Source organism: Vidua chalybeata, chromosome 3, assembly GCF_026979565.1.
Source record: "Vidua chalybeata isolate OUT-0048 chromosome 3, bVidCha1 merged haplotype, whole genome shotgun sequence".
Taxonomy (NCBI): Eukaryota; Metazoa; Chordata; class Aves; order Passeriformes; family Viduidae; genus Vidua; species Vidua chalybeata.
Genome location: NC_071532.1, coordinates 88,047,101 through 88,063,856, shown reverse-complemented (window position 1 = coordinate 88,063,856; position 16,756 = coordinate 88,047,101). Strand labels below are relative to the sequence as shown.

The window sequence follows — 16,756 nt, the reverse complement described above, 5'->3', positions numbered from 1 at the left end:
TATTTAAAAATTAAAAAAAGAAGGTATTGCTCAGATGTAATTGTGGCTAGAGAAGACTGGGGTGAGAAGAACATGTGGGAGGAACAGCTCTGCAGGCTCCAAGGTCAATGGCAAGGGGAAGGAGGTGCTCCAGGTGCCAGAGCTGAGATTCCCCTGCAGCCCCTGGTGCAGCCCATGGTGAGGAGCTGTGCCCCTGCAGCCATGGAGGGCCTCAGGGATGCAGAGACACCTGCAGCCCATGGAGGAGCCCCGCACTGGAGCAGGTGGATGCCTGAAAGGAGACCCCATGGGAGGCCTGTGCTGGAGCAGGCTCCTGGCAGGAATCTGCAGACCTGTGGAGAGAGGATCCCATGCTGGAGCAGTTGTAGAAGTCCCTTCTCTGAGCAGCAGCAGAAACAACCTGAGATGAACTGACTGTAACCCCCATTCCCTGTCTCCCTGCGCCTGGGGAGGGCACAGAGCTGGGAAGGAGATGGGGGCGTTGGAGGGGAGGTGTTTTTTAGGTCTTATTTTGCTTCTCATTATCATGCTCTGATTTTGTTAGTAATAAATTCAATTAACATCCCCAAATTGAGTTTGTTTTGCCCTTGTTAGTATCACTCACTTTGGTGAGTGATTTCTCTCCTGGTTTTTATCTCAACTCATAAACCTTTCATTGTGTTTTCTCTACCCTGTCCAGTTGCAGAGGGGAGCGACAGAGATGCTGTTGTGGGTGCCTTGCATCCAGCAAGTGCCAACCCACTACAACTATCCTGTCTCAACCCAACAGTTTTCTCACTTTTACACTTTGTCTCTCCCTGACCTCGGCAGGGATGTGAGCACCTGCGTGTGGCTTAGTCGTTGGCTGCAGTTAAAACACAACGCCAGGTCACAAACCCTGAACCACCCCTCTTAATCCCAGAAGCTGCACAGCAGCTGCCACTTACACTCTCCATCCAGATTCACACCCAATGAACTGCTTTTAAAGTGAAGAAAGTTCACACAGTAACTACTTTCCCTTTGCATGCATTTTCTAATGTCAGTACCTCCTCTTCCTGTGGGTAAGAAGCTCCTCTAAGATACTATCTAGGCTGCACTCAATATAAAGCAAGTTTCAAAGATAAGTAAAGAAAGGCATGAGGCAAGTCACTCTTCCTTCCTGTTACAGCTCTCTTTTCTGAAAGTTGTTCCAAACGTTTTTCCCTCTGGATAGGCCTGACATTCAAAATGTTGCACATGAATATATTCACCACAATGACAGGACTTTACTTTTCTTGAGAAACCTTCAGACATCTGCTTTTATGGATTCTCAGAAAGGCCATCAGAAAACCTCAAAATATTTATATAGTGGATAATCCAAACTTTTAAATGCTTATCCAAACTGATTTGAACAGTTAGATGTTTAAAGGTCAAACAGTCAATACAACCTCTGATTAGTAGTGCTCAGCAAATGGCTAAAGATTTTTTTTCAAGAAATGCTGTCTAAACATTTTTAAGAAATCTGCTGTAGCCATTTGATTCTATTTCTTGAATTCACTTTCAGATCAGCATTCAAGCTACTGTATTTCATTAGAGCAAACAAAAATACAGAAGATGGATACTCACAATCAATGACAGTGCATTCATATGTACCACTAATCAAACCAATGGTGCTTGCAAATAGTAGGGGAAAAATGGCGTGAAATACTGTAATCAAAAATGAAAAATATAAACTCATAAGGAAATACACTTGTGGGTTGCTTAGAAGCAGGAAAAAAAAAGTAAATTGGATAAATTATTCATTATAAATTAGTTTTTAATCTGTAGGATTAAGGGGGAAAGAAAAACAATTACACATGACATTTGCTGCAGGTCCACAAATAGATCCACTTGCTTTTAGTGTCCAAGCAAATATCTGATTTATTATATGGTTTATTTGGGAAGAAAAACTGTGTTGACTACTTTCTGCAAAAATAAAAATATTTTCCCTAAAACATCATTTTCAATATTATATGCACATATGTGAAAGTGAACTTTTCCTTCTATCAGCATAGCATCAGAGTTCTAGTTATTATCTCAGCCCATAAGGTACCAAATTGATTTAGATTGAACTTACAAACTGCAATAAAATAACAAGAAATTCTAATTGCAAACTCATGATAGCAATCTCATATATTCCTAGCTGTGGAATATAGGTGTTGAAAGGACACAGGAGATGGAAGATCTCCAAAACATGTGAATTTTGACCTATAAGGCAACATGTTTTTTTACTGCTATTTAAGAAGGGGAAAAAGACCCACAAACACATATGTTTGTTTTTATTGGACTAATGTATCACAAATTAAACTGTCTATTTTAATTGTGTATATGTTTTGTGCTTCTGAGAGTGTGGGCATTTCAAAAATATGGGGAACTAGCTGAACGCCTTCCTAACCTTGATAATCCAGCTGCCTCAATTTCTCTCTCATTTTGCTTTCCATATATTTACCATCCAGAAAAAGTGCAAGAAATGCTCCCTAGAAGATGCTTAATACTCTAGGACATTTACTAGTACAGTAAATGAAAAAAGAAATTACTTCAATTATAATCCTAATCTCACATTACAAGGGTTCCATATCTGCACAGAAAGGAAGGTTTCATACATTTTGATGCTAACAGAGAATAATACACTGTCTGTCAAGGAAGTGTATACTTATGAAATTCCATTTCTTAGCAGGACCTTTAGCTCATTCATTAATGGAAACTGTGTTGAGGTAAATAATACAGGAGTGACTTTTCCCCCCCTCCTTCCTTCCTGCTGTTGCTCAATTGTGATTCTTAGAATTAACAGAATGTGCATCCCTGATTAGAGCTGGCTGTGATCTAGTCACTGCACTACAGATACACATGGCTGAGTGAAGCTTTAACAACAAAGAATAATTTCTGATTCGTTTTCCTTTCTTCTGTTCTAGGAAGACTATAAATTGAGTAAAAGTGCATCTTTCCCTGGTGGTAGGATTAGGGAATAGATCGGATGTTCATCTTACTCTTGAACTTGCCATAGCTGGAAAAATTCAGACATCATATTTAATAGCAGTTTCTTCTCTATTTGGATATCTGTTGTTATGGTGATAGTTCCAGGAGGAAACATTAATGAGGATGACTTGAAAGCTTTGATGTGTACAACACAATTATTTTTAACACCTCATAAGAAAAGGTGACAGTCAGTTAGTACTGCTTCTGGCTAAAGATGAATCATTGTATCAGCTTTCATGAAAACTACCTGAATTTCTATTTGTTATGTATCTGTAACACAGTGTTGAATATAAATATGTAATAAAAAGGATTTGGAACAACAGCATGACTCCCCCCCATCTCCTCATTTTCTCACAAAGGATATAAGCTGTTATTCTTAGGAACTTAATTACAATAAAAACTGATTTTAAGTATACAGTACAAATTTTAGAATATCTGTATTGCTCCTTTGTGACACCCCAAGAACTATTCAGCATGACCTCTCATATCCAAAACTAAGCTGTGAACAAATCTACCAACCCACATTGCCGAGCATAGGCTTGCAGACACACTGCATCACCCAGACCGTCGTTCACCTGCAGGGGAAAAGCGTTAGAGACAGAGGAGCTTTCTGCCTGGACCATTCCATCTCGGAAGGAGGCGATGTCCGTGACAGAGCTGGGCTCACACGCTGGCAACGAAGGATTTACTTACATAGTCCTCGTAGGCCTCGTGTGCGGGCGGCGGGGGCGGTCGGTAACCCGGCACGGACGGGGCGCCCCTGGCGCGAGGCGTGGGGACGCCCCTGGCCACCGGTGGCACAGGGAGCGCGCCGCGTGTCACCGGCGCTCCTCGGGGTGCTTGGGCACCTCGTCCAGGCAGCGGGGGAGGAATGGCACCCCCACGTCCCCTGCGGGGAGCAAAAAGCAATGATCACTCTGTGTACAACGTATACAACGAGGGAAGACATGCCCCATTTTAAAGGCTCTCACGTTTTTACTACTATTTAAAGCATCATGTAACTCTGAGGTTTTGGCAGCTACAGTGTCAAGCACTTTTAGGCAACATCTCAGGCAGAGCTCATATTATGGAAAGGCATTATTCTTAAACTACCCAGTGCCTTTTGCACCTGATCCTCTTGTTGCTTGTACTAATAAAATTCTGAATCATTGTAATTCACAGGGTTGCAGAGTTACTCCAAAGCAGTTCCAGAAGATGAAGAAAATGAGGAACTTCTTCTCAAACTATTTTGCAAGTGCAGTCATCACTCTCATTTTCATGCTTATTTTGTTGGGTGAGAGAAATGGATTGGCAGAAGATATTGCAGGACAGCAGAAACTTGCAAGGCAAAGTAGAGGAAGAATATAAAAAGACAGGAATAACTTTTCTTCCTGTCTAATTTAGTTCAGCACAAAGGATTAGTAGTGTGGGATTCTACCTTCCCCCACTGCACAGAGAGAATAGAGCATATAGACAAGCATGGAAAAAGGTTTAGCATCCTCTGAGCTATTTATGCTACATCTCCCTTGCTGTACAAATTAGTAAGTCAGGAGAAGCTGTTACTGTTTAAAAATACTTGTATCTATACCATATGATGAAATAGAAGGGGGATAAATCAGGGTAGCAGTCTGTGAGTTTTGTTTCAGAGCAATATGCTCCTGGGTGTGCTGTCTTTTTGGAAGACTGTGAATGCCGGTATAACAACCCCGCATGACACCCAGATCCACAGTTGTGAATGGAACTCCTGTAGCAGTAGGAATTTTGGCTTTTTCCCTGCTGAGACAACCAAACCCACTGCATTAGCTTGTGATGTTCATGACTTTACTATAAGTTTCAGTATCTGATTTTAGACTTGCAGAATCAGTGAATGGTTTGTGTCCCCTCTGAAGGGACCTTCAGAGATCCTCTAGTCAAAATCCCATGTCTTGGGCAGGGACATCTTTCACTAGATCAGACTGTTAAAGATATGTCCAACCTGACCTTGAATACTTCCATTGATGGGGCACCCACAACTTTTTCCAGTGTTTCTTCCCTGTGTCCAACCTCTTTTCATTTAAGACTGGCAAAAAGTCTCTCTCTTTCTTATTAGCCCTCTTTATATATGGAATGGCTGCAATGGGGTATCCCTGGGGCCTTCTCTTCTCCGGGCTGAAAAACCCAGCTCTCAGCCTGACTTCATAAGGAGAGGTGCCCCAGACTTCTGACCATTTTTGTGGCCCTCCTCTGGACTTGCTTCAACAGGTTTTTTTAATACTCTCCTGGGATTTTTGACTGGAAAACGGGGAAGGCATCCAAGATCATAGGATCTGTGCAACTGATTCAATCATTTGGGCATTTCTCAGGAATTAGGAGCCAGAACTCCACCCATTAAGCTTTGAAGCCAATTTAAAAGCTGCTAGTTTGTTGCAGTGACATTCTGAACAACATTATTAAGTCAAGCTGTTCAGAAATCCTGGATATAAGACTGAACCTAGATACTCTTTGAGTAGAAGATGATCATGAATGCCAACTGCAAAGAATTCTCTCTAAGTGCATCATGCTACCAATTAAAAAGCTCATGTAGGAAAAACTGACGGCAAACACAATAGACACCCTCAGGGAAAAAACCTCAGAGGTCATAGGAAAGATCTGCCCATTCAATTACTGAACAACTCCTTTGTCAGCATAACATAAGGTACCCCTATATCCTATTTCCTCCAAAATAAGAGTCCATTTTTTAGGACTCATCTTGAAATGACCTCTATGGAGAGAAGACTGGAAGCAGCTAGGTAACTTAGATACTTGAGGCAATGAAGTTCTTAAGGGTTCACAGGGAAAACCAAGTCTGAGAGAATGTTCTAAGATTTTACACTGGCATTAATAATAAGCAGAGATATATGTTATTTAGATATGAAAAAATACTTGGGCACATTAACACCCCAGTGTTTTTAGATTATGCAAATCAAATTTACTTAAAACTGATAACCCATCAACACATAACAGATAATGAAGTTTATATATATAGGTATATTTGCATATACACACAGTATAGCTGTAATATGTATAAAAAGTAATTATTTAGTAATTATTTGGGAAATAAACTTCCACCTAGACTATGAGGCCTTCTCTGACTACACTATTATTTTGACCAAACATTTTATGCTACTGACCATACTGCCTTAGTACTAGCATAAAAATATCCTTTCTTAGAAATATCCTTTTCCTGTCTTCATAATCTGCTCTCATTTATTGTCACTCACTGTGCCCTGTGACCTATAGATGAGAAAATCTGGAACAATACAGACTACATCAGAAGACAAATATTTTGGTTAACTGACCAGGTTATATATGCAACTGTCTTTTTTTTTTTTTTTTTAACTATGGGGTTTTTTACTACTGCTTACACTTTGTAAAGCTATTAACATAATAGCTCAGGTTACCACACCTTGAAGGAGCTGCAGGTGGCACACGGATCCCTCTTCCTCGAATGCCCCGTCCACGTGATGAATCCTCAGAACCGTTCAAATACGAAAGTTCTCTCAGCTGCTCCTGGCGAATTTCATCATTATAATCCTGAAATGCAAAAGGTGAAACTTTCTGAAACTTTGTACTTTGGCTGAGCTGGCAAACCACCCAAACCAGAAATTCTGTGGATGGTATTTTGGTGAACTGTTCTGCATTATCACTGGTATGCTGAAAAATTGTACAAGTGGGAGTGGAAAACTACCTATAACATATGGACAGAAAAATGCATATGTATGGGTAGTGAAGGTGGCCATAAAGAGCATGAACATGCAAAAAAACCCACAAAAGGCATAGAAGGCATAAACATAGAGAAATGTATCTGTATGCAAAATGCAGATGGTCTTTCGCATACGATAGGTACTAATTTCAAACTACTTGTAATTAGACAAAAAACCCCAGCATTTTATTAATACTTTTTATTTTTGGCAAACTTCCCTGGCTACCTTTATGCACTTAAAAACACAAATTCTACCTTATTTTGAACATTAGCATGACTGGATTATTTAATTCAATACCAATTAGCATCACAGAATGTATCATTCACTTATTTTGTATATCCTGAAAGGAGTCAAGTAACAAAGCTATGTTTACTATAAAAGAATTATTAAATGAAATAAAATAGGCCCATTTTAAGACAACAAAGTATCAACTTCAGCACTGCAATTTCTGTTGGCTCAGTTAACAGAACACCAGATGAACTTTCTTTTCTCACTGATATAAAATAGAATCACAGACTTATAAAAGAGTTTGGGTTGGAAGGGACCTTAAAGATCTAATTCCAAGCCCCCTGACATAGACAGCATGTCTTCCTCTTCATTGGAATGTGTGACTGGGCAAGGTGGTCCTTGAATATTAACTATGTCTATTGGGCCCCTCTTCCTTCCAGGGCTCCATCCTACTGCACTCCACCGAGCAGCTCCCTGGAGAGACCAAAGTCTGCTCTCCTCAAGTCTGGCACAGCCAGACTTTGCTGTGCACTCTCCTCCCTTGCCCTAAGGCTCTTGAACTTCATCATTTCATGGTCACTGCAGCCCAGGCTAGCCTCCAGATTCACCTTCCCCACCAGCCCCTCCCTGCTGGTGAGAACAAAGTCCAGCATAGAGCATCACCCCAATGGCTTCTCTAGCACCAGGAGAAGGAAGTTTTCCTCCATGTATTCCAGGAAAGCACTTGTCCTGCTGTGTTGTCCCTCCAACAGATCTTGTGGATGTTGAAGTCCCCATAAGGACCAGTGCTTGTGAATCTGAAGCTCATCTTTTCTGTCTATAGAGTGTCTCATCCACTATAATACACAACAATGGACATGTCTACTTTATGTTTGTCCAAATTCCTTTGTCAGAAATTCCTTTTTTTTTAGCTTCTTTCCATTTTATCCAGCTTTTTACAGGCTGATCACTGTACTGAAAGTCTGCTGCAGTAGCCAGCTCACTCGCAGCAGAGCTGTGTAACAGTAAATTATTGTTTCAAAACAGAAAGAATTATTTAATTTCAGCTCTTTTGTCCTTCCATCCCTCCACAGGCAACTGCCATTGACTGTCATGCAAGGACCTGAAAATGCATTACAAGTGACACCTCTTTCAGCCAAGCTCAAGACCAAGCAAATGGTGAGCTTGAACTGAGGCCTTGCTCATTCCTTCTCCCACCTAAGGAGGTCCAGGAAATCTGTTTAAAGATATGATCCTGATCCTGCTGTGTTCTAGGAGTGTAGGCCTGGTCATAATTTCCTTTCTAAATTCTAGAGAGAGTAGCTGGAGAAAAATCTATTACTGAAATTCAGAAAAGAACCCTATGTATACAATATAATGTGTGATAATTGCAGCACAATCATAATTAAAATTAAAATTATCTATTTTATTAAGCAAATCCCAAATTTGATAATGAAATAGATAATGGCTTTCATTTCATACCATCCTCAAATATTTTTGCAAATTTTTCTATCCTTCTAACACTAATAAACATCTTCTAAATCAATGTGCTCTGTAAAATACAGAGGGAAAAACAGAATCAGTGAGATCACATTTACAGCAATTGTTGGAACAGGTATCATCTACTGTGCCCTCTTAATATCATCTGTTATTCATACTGGCTTTACAAGGATTAGGACTTCAAACTTGCTGATTGAGTTTACCCTCCAGATTCCACACTGGTACTGAGACCAAACTTCATTAATAATGTAGGTACATTTTGTAAGAGGAAAATGTGGGGGGGGAAAAAAGGACCTGCAAGGGACAAACACTGGAATTTCTGTGGTGCTGCTTCAACCCCTCTCTTTTGGAGTATTGCAGTATAAATGAATTCTACTAGAAATTGCCTCAAAGAAACTATTACTCACTCAGGTAAAATTATAATTTAAAATCTTAGTATTGACAAAACAGAATATACAAATCACATTTACAATATACAATAAAATCTGCAAAACTTCACCATTCTGTTATGCAATGCTCTTAGTTTTAATGTGCAGGTTATTTGCTGCACATTCAGTTAAGAAACAGCGCATTTTGAAATGACAAGGTAAAGACAGCAAAGTACTCCCAAAGGAAGATGCTGGGACAGGTCTCTTAAAAGAGAATGATTTTATTAAAAATATAACTCTATACAGATAATTTATCTTACAGGCTCCTTAAAAAACATAGCAAGGTTCATAATTTCTAAATCTGAAAACTGAAATTTTCAGCAGAAATTCTCATTTTGCCTCTTAAACAGAAACATAACACTGAATTAATCTTTCATAGATGCTACAAGTATAGCTAGAGTCAGGGTATCTATCCTGATGAATATTCAATTGCATCTGAGTTCAGAGCCCAGCACATGAGCTGAATTATGCTGCTGATGTTTCGTATACACCTAGTCCCAAGAAAGAGTATATGATGTTTCAAGGCATACCTATACTGGACAAAGTACAAGGAAGTAGCTACACATTACAGTAGTATATTTTGTTTCAGGAAAAAAAAAACAAAAAACAACCTCTTTTTCATGTTAAAAAAACCTCACAAAAATGTCCTGTACTGTTGCATCCTGGAGTTTGGGTTTAGATTAGGGTTTTTAATTTATGTTAAAATAAGTCAAGTTCTGTAATCCCGCGTTTCCCCCGTATTGTTCCCCCCCCGCGGTTTCTGGCCCCATGTTGCCTGCTGCTGGATCCTTACCCCTGTGCCGCTCCTGTAAGCACCCTGCCGTCCGGCCCCGGGAAACCCCGTGCTGGCCACCCCAAGCCACACGATCCCGCTCAGCCCAAGGCTCAGTGCCCGCCCCTGCGGGGTTCTCTGGTTGGTCGCTGTTGCTGGCGTCACTGCCACGGCAGCCGCCCCTATTGGCCGGCAGGCCGTGGATCCTCTCGCCCCACCCCTCCATAAAACCCTATCCCGCCGGCAGTCAGACGCCATTTTCTCCCATGCGAGTGCCGGGAGCGGTCGCGTCTTTCCATCGAACCGTGCCACGTGACCAATAAACCATTCCTGCTAAGCACGGAGTAAATGGACAAATTCCTTCCTCTTTGCCAGGTCCCTAGCGCACGGTAACAGAGACTGGTCAGCCCACGCGCCCGAGACACGGAGCCGTGTCCGGGAACCCGCGGCAGCAAACCCCGGCAGCACGTGGAAGCTACGCCACAGCCGGGCTCCCAAGAGCCGCGTGCAGCCGGGGAGAGCAAAAACCCACGCCGCACTGTACTTCATAGCTTTTCTTATAGCTTTCTAATAGTCTTATACCAATTCTTACAGCTGATAATCTACATTGACCTATATATTTGGCTCTTGTTTATATCCCTAAAGACATTACTACCTATAAATAGCTTTTTCATTTGCTGCTGCTAAGGAGGCTGCATTTGACTTGTGTCATGGTGGTCAGTGTTTGCTAACTGTGAGCTAACCACCCAGGCCCACGACTATTCACCTAAACACACATCTTGACTTTAGAAATGTGAAGGATTTTCAACATCAGCAAAATCATAGCACCCAGGGCCACCATCAATTGCCACGTTTATGCAAACGTCTAAAAAAACAAATTACATGTTTAGATAAAACATCCAGTAGTCCAGAAAACATCATCATGTTTACCCCGAATTACCACAATTATGTTTGCTAATGAAGGTTTGGAGTGATTAATTAGGTTGGTTGCCTTGACTGCTGTAGGAATAAAGGAAACCGATGCACAGGTTTTCCACAGGAAACCAGAGTCTGGCTGGTGCCAGCTCACCCACAGGCCCTTCTGGAAGCACTGAAAGGAGGTGCAGCAAAGAGGGGAAAGCACATAAGCTGCTAGAGAACTAAGTAAACAATTTTGATTAAAAAAAAGCGAAGTATAATGCAAGTTGCAAAACCTGATCTGAATTAACAAGAACATGTAGTGACAAGGGAAGAGAGTTAATAAAGAAATCCAAGGGTAAGGCACAGAAAGACCAAAAGGATTTGGGGAATATGTATCTATCATTAGCATAACAAAGGCTCATAGAAGTCAAGGATAAATCAGTCCCTAAAGGACTGTGATCTCCTGTCCTGATGTACTCTGCCCATTTAAGTTCTATTATAATTCTAATAATAAATACCACTACTCTTATCTGTGACAGCTGAATTTCATTCTTACCAGACAGTTAGGGGAAGAGTAATTTAGGTTACATTCAAACTACCTTAAGAATGCATGAGTTATACATGTCAAATCTAAAATGATAATCACAATATTTCACACTGACAATTCTGAAGCATAAATAAGGCACACTCTTTCACTGCCATGCATGCAATATCCTCTGAAGCTCTGTGTTACCAGCATAGAGCACCACACTCCCAGACATGTTTGCCCATCCTGCCACACTCTCTTCCTGTGCTCAGGCAGCAAAAAGGGAACGGGAGATGGATTTGGACTCCTGCAGCATTTCTGCACCCTGCCCAGCTCCTCACATCAGCAAAAGAATTCCAGGGCTGTGTGTATTTGCACAGATTCACTGAAGCTAGACAATCTCCCCTAAATTCTGCTGGTGCTGCCTTGGGGCTATTTTCAGGCAGCTTAGATTCCAATTAGGCTATAATTTCCATTGAGTACATGCTTCAGAAAACTCACAGCCAGAAAATGGGACACAGAAGACACAGTGAATTTTAGGTGGAGCTAGGTGATAGGAATAAGGTCCTTTTGTTTTGTTTGGTTTTAGATACATTCTAATTTTAGACACAAAAAGATACATTGTCCACATGCCCTCTTCTGTATATGTGGAAGCACTAAAAAGCTCTGTGAAAATAACTGGTGATGAGGAGTTCCTGGAGTCTCCCCACTTCTTTGTGTTGTCTGTGTCCTTACAATGGTAAACTGTGCTATACTTCAGCTTCAGAGCATAGTGAGAGCCACTTATCTGGACTCATGGGGTCAGGATCTGCAGTTCAGTACACTGAAGAGGCCAAGAACTCTGGAATTTCCACTTTTTAGTTGAGTGCTTTAATATCAGACTGTTAGAAAAAAGTATAGTACTGGCTGCTCAGTAATCGAAGTACTTGACAAACTAAATCCTGAGTTGAGAAGAGATATTTGGCATTTCCTGTTACTTTTTAACATTTTAAAATCCTGTTCTAAGACTCCAGTGCACTCAAATATAAACATACTGAACTTCTCCCAGCACATATCAATAGCACTTATCATTGTCAGGTTAAGAAACTTAGAACAATTGTGCCAGGTAAATTGGATAACCCTCTCCACCCTAAAATTTGGGTGAGACAGTGCCTGAGGTGGGCATGTAAATTAATTGCTGCACCTGGGTCAGGGCAACCCCTGGTATCAATCCAGGCTGGGGAAATGAACAGATCAAGAGCAGCCCTGATGGGAAGGACGTGGTGGTGCTGCTGGATGAGAGGCTGGCCTGGCAATGTCCACTTGCAGCCCAGAAAGCCAAATGTGTCCCAGGCTGCACCAAAAGCAGAGTGGTCAGCAGGGTGAGGGAAGGGATTCTGCCCCTCTGCTCCACTCTGGTGAGACCCCACCTGCAGTCTGCATCCATTTCTGGGGACCCAGCATAGGAAGGACATGGAGCTGCTGGAGTGAGCCCAGAGGACAAATGCCCAGATGATCAGAGGGCTGGAGCACCTCTGCTATGAGGAAAGGCCAAGAGCTGCGATAGTTCAGCCTGGTAAAAAGAAGGCTTTGAGGTGACCTAATTGTGTCATTCCAGTACTTGAGGGGAGCATATGACAAAGATGGAGAAACTTCTTAAAAGGGCACAGAGTCACAGGACTACTTTCAAACTGAAAGAGTAGGTTTAGATTAGCTATTAGGAAAAGAGTCTTTACTGTGATGGTGGTGAGGCAATGGGACAGGTTGCCCAGAGATGTTGTGGATGACCCATCCCTGGCAGTGTTCAAGGCCAGGTCGGATGGGGCTCTGAACAACCTGGTCTAGTGGGAGGTGATTGGAACTAGGTGATCTTTAATGTCCCTTCCAACCCAAGCCATTCTATGATTCTATGAACTGCATCCTTAAGCTTCATGCTTTGTCTTTCTAATACTAATTTGAAGTCCATTGCAAAACATGAGATTCGTCTGTAGCTGAGCCCAAGCCCAACCAAGCAATCCCTACAAAGTTCATCAGAACTGTGGGAACTGGCTCTACCCACCCTCCTCTGGGTGTCTGATGGGTATGGCATATGTTCTCAACAGTACATGGAGGAGCTCAAACCCCACAGCTGTTTTGATGTTCCCAGGTAACACCCACACTCTCTGAACCCATGTTCAATGTATATGCATGGTTTCCTGGCTACCTACAGTCAAAGCCACCTGTTAGGAAGGCTCTTTGCCCATTCACAGATTGCTCTGGTTATCATCATACCAGAGCATAGGTGCCAGGGAATGATAGGTTTAGATGGACAGCCTGCAGTGCACCACAAGTTACAAAGCTGCTGCCAAAATGACTCTAGTACTGCGTTAGCAAGACATGCCTCTTTACATTTGCCCATGTACATTGGCACTCAAGTAAAGCCATTTTGTATGCATGCAGTTCTCTGGCAGACCCCAATAAATATATAAAAATATAAATATAATCCATCTGAGCCCAAGGAAGAAATTACTTTCTCTAAGCAATCAGCAACGTAGCCAGATCCATAGCCATAAACGTTACGCACTTTCACTTGCCCCGTGTGCCAAAAGGTGCTGCCTTTACCTGCTTACAGTCAGTCTGAAAAATAAACCTTAATTGTGTGGATCACCCTTAGAGATTGAAACACATAAAACAGACCATACATTTCTTTCAGTAGCAGTTTGAATGTGTTGCAGCCAATATGAGTTTCAGCTTCTAAATGCCTATAGGCAGAAAGCAAGCAGACATAAGCTAGAGCCACGTACACTTGCCTTTGAGGTTAGTTGACAGCTGGGGGATTTGTCAGCTTGCCACAGAGAGCACTCACCCAAGCGTGGATGTCATTTTTCTCTTTGAGCATGCACAATTAAATCTGCCTGGCATCATCAGCATGGGGCACCACTCTCTACAAGCAGTGTGGAAGGGAGGGGGGGAGTTTGCTCCTCAGCATCTGAAGAGAAGCTGCCAATCCCAGGGTGGAAATTTTACATAGGCAAAGTGCTAAGAAACTTTGACTCAGATATTTTAGTCTTTGACAGAACAGAGCTAAATAAGTCTCAGCTAATTGTACAATCAATTTAAATTTTGTTTTTCATACTAAAGAGACCTTTCAACAGAAGATTATTGCAGTTTATATGGAAATGCTGTTAACCACACAAAATAATCACACTGAAGATGGGTGAATGCTTTTGAAAAACTTGCAGAAGCCTGTATTAAATTTCAGCCATTTACCCCAATTTGTTCCAGTCCTCTTGCTCACAGGCCTCACACAAATAGATACTGTGGTCTGTAATTCATTCAAATGACAGCTATGCTGCCACAGAAGTTGGTTAGCTGACAGCTCCCTAACCCTGAATTTAATTCCAAGTGAGCTCTGGCTGACAGAGACTTGTGTTTACTTACAGCTGTCAATTGAAAGAAACTTATAAGGGAATTGGTAATGAGAACAGAGGGCATATAGCAGGCTACAGGAAGGGTGGTGCAGCCACCTAATCCTAAAGTAACATCCCACTGGATGTTTACACTGGCTTTTTGGAAGGAAGGGATGCGATATGGCTGGTCTTCCTCCAGGAAAACCCAGCTGCTTCAAAGGAGGCAGGGAGAGGAGTAGGACTGCCACTGTTCTCCAGCTGTTTGCTGAAACTCTGCTACTAATGACATCATTACCTGCTCTTAAGGCTGGAGTAACATCCTGCTCTAATTTACATTGAAGCCAACACAAGTAACAAGCTATAAATAGTACATATGCAAGTTTTTTGTATTCCTGCTATGCCAGGTGAGACCCAGATTGCCTCCTGCTAACCCACTGCTGTAGGTTCGCAGCTCCCTAGTCAAGGATGGAAGGGGATGGCAACAGTAGCCAACAAAATTCAGAGGTGTTTACTCTTGTTTAGTGTGCCTTGTCCAGTCTGGCTACAGCCACACTCCCTAAGCCCCATGTGGCACAGTAAATAAAACATGCTGATTGAGCTGAGGCAACTAGAAAGGGCAACCAAGAACTAGAAGTCTGGGCAAGTAAGTATCTTACTACAGGTCTGTGGAGTGCCCTTTCTTTTACAGCTTCTGGATCATTTCAGAACTTTAAAAAATCCCATTAGGTGATAATCTGTACAGGTTGATAGCATATAATACATTGGAACTGAACTTGATACATGACAAAGAACTAGTTTTTAAATCAATTTTAGCAGTATTTTAACTTTTTGCAATAGAGGATTATGATACCAAGAGCTGTCCTTGGAGTAAGGACTGTCTTGGCAAGCACTAAGTCTATTTTACAGATGCAGAGCAGAAATTTCTTAATAATTCTGCTAGCATATACTGAAATCTATTAATAACCATAAGTCAGGAGATAAAGAATATCTTAAATTTCACTTACTACAGACCCAGCTATAACATCCTGGGAGCAGAATCTGGCAGAAGGGTTATTGTTTATAGTCAGCACTCTTGACAGAGGAGCTGTGGGAATGGTAGCATGGCCTGTGTGTTTGGTCCTCCAATTTTTCTAGAAAACTGATTGCTCCAGACTAACCAGGTTCCACTGGGTTCTAGATTCTGCTGCATGCAGGACCCTTTAGAAACCCTGAATATCTCTTTGATTATTCAATTTAGCCATAATCTGTGTCTGTAGGCTTAGAATAAACAAGGACTGGAGCAACATTGTCTCCACTCCCAATGGCACTGCACCAGAACCATCACTGCCTGGCACAGCTGCTTGGCAGAGAACAAACTGATGGCAAAGCTGGACCAACAGCAAAAGAAAGGATGGAGACAGAAACTCCTTCTGGGAACCTCAGGCTGCCATGAGGGCTTTGGAAGGCAGCAGCAGTGCCTTGGCATTTTTCTAGCCAGTGCCTGGCCAGAGGTTGAAACAGAAACCACAGTGTTTCCATTTCTCATGCACTCCTCCTACACAGCAATCTGACTAACCCAAACTAAACAGCAGAGCACATCCCATCCAGTGCCAAGATGTTTTTGCATAGTAAGGGAAAAAAAAAAAGATACATGCTGGGAAGATGGTCTCTAATAGCATCATAAAAATACAAGAGCAATTTTCACTGCTGGAATCAAAGATATTTTCAATCTGCTTGGTTTGAACTGCTATAATCTAAATTAGTTTCATTAGAGATAGATTTATGGATAGCCAGTGTAATGGTACAGAGGACAATCACAGGAGAACAAGCAGGTATGTGAGGAGTCCCTCTCTCCATACTAAATTCAATAAGCATGAGGAAAAGACTGTAAAAGAAGGCTGCTATTGAATCCTTGAATCCCAGGGCCACTATCTGAACTGTCACAGAAACTAAAAATATTAAAATAGCATACATTTAGCTTTCTGAAGTTTATGCCTAACTTCATGTGAGAAAGAGTAAAAATGTATAAATAAATTAAAAATAGTGCAAGAAAAAGAAACATATCAAAAAATAAAAGCTGAAATCATGACAGTGGAAAACCAAAGCAAATGGCAAACTCAAAAAATTAGCAACAAATACATAGGTTTAAAATGGCTGATTTAATAATCCCATTAGAAAGATATGCATCAGGTGTAAGATGTTTTAAGTTTCGTTTTTTTCAGAATGAGATTTGAGACAAAAGGGAAGATTATTAACAAAATAACAAGGAGTACAAGATTATTAAAGAAATAACAAGAGGTAGAAAATAATTCACAAAGGAAAGATTACACCATGTACCAAGTACAGATATACTCATTCCCAAGTGTCTGTCTGCTCTCCATAAAATACATGGTATATGAAAG

At 41.4% G+C, this 16,756-nt stretch overlaps 1 protein-coding gene across 13 annotated transcripts in view; it reads right to left on the bottom strand.

The window, feature by feature from the left end:
- The window catches only part of KHDRBS2 (KH RNA binding domain containing, signal transduction associated 2), a 359,384-nt gene that overhangs the window by 144,727 nt on the left and 197,901 nt on the right, over positions 1 to 16,756 (bottom strand). For all 13 annotated transcript variants that reach the window (XR_008429897.1, XR_008429895.1, XR_008429898.1 and 10 more), the window contains exons 5-6: positions 6,377 to 6,504; positions 3,667 to 3,862 (exon numbers count right to left, since the gene is read on the bottom strand). Coding sequence is in view for 4 of the 13 variants with exons in the window: in XM_053938158.1 (XP_053794133.1) it covers positions 3,667 to 3,862; positions 6,377 to 6,504 (324 nt within the window). In the remaining 9 variants the exon portion in view is untranslated. The remainder of the gene's footprint in view (positions 1 to 3,666; positions 3,863 to 6,376; positions 6,505 to 16,756) is intronic.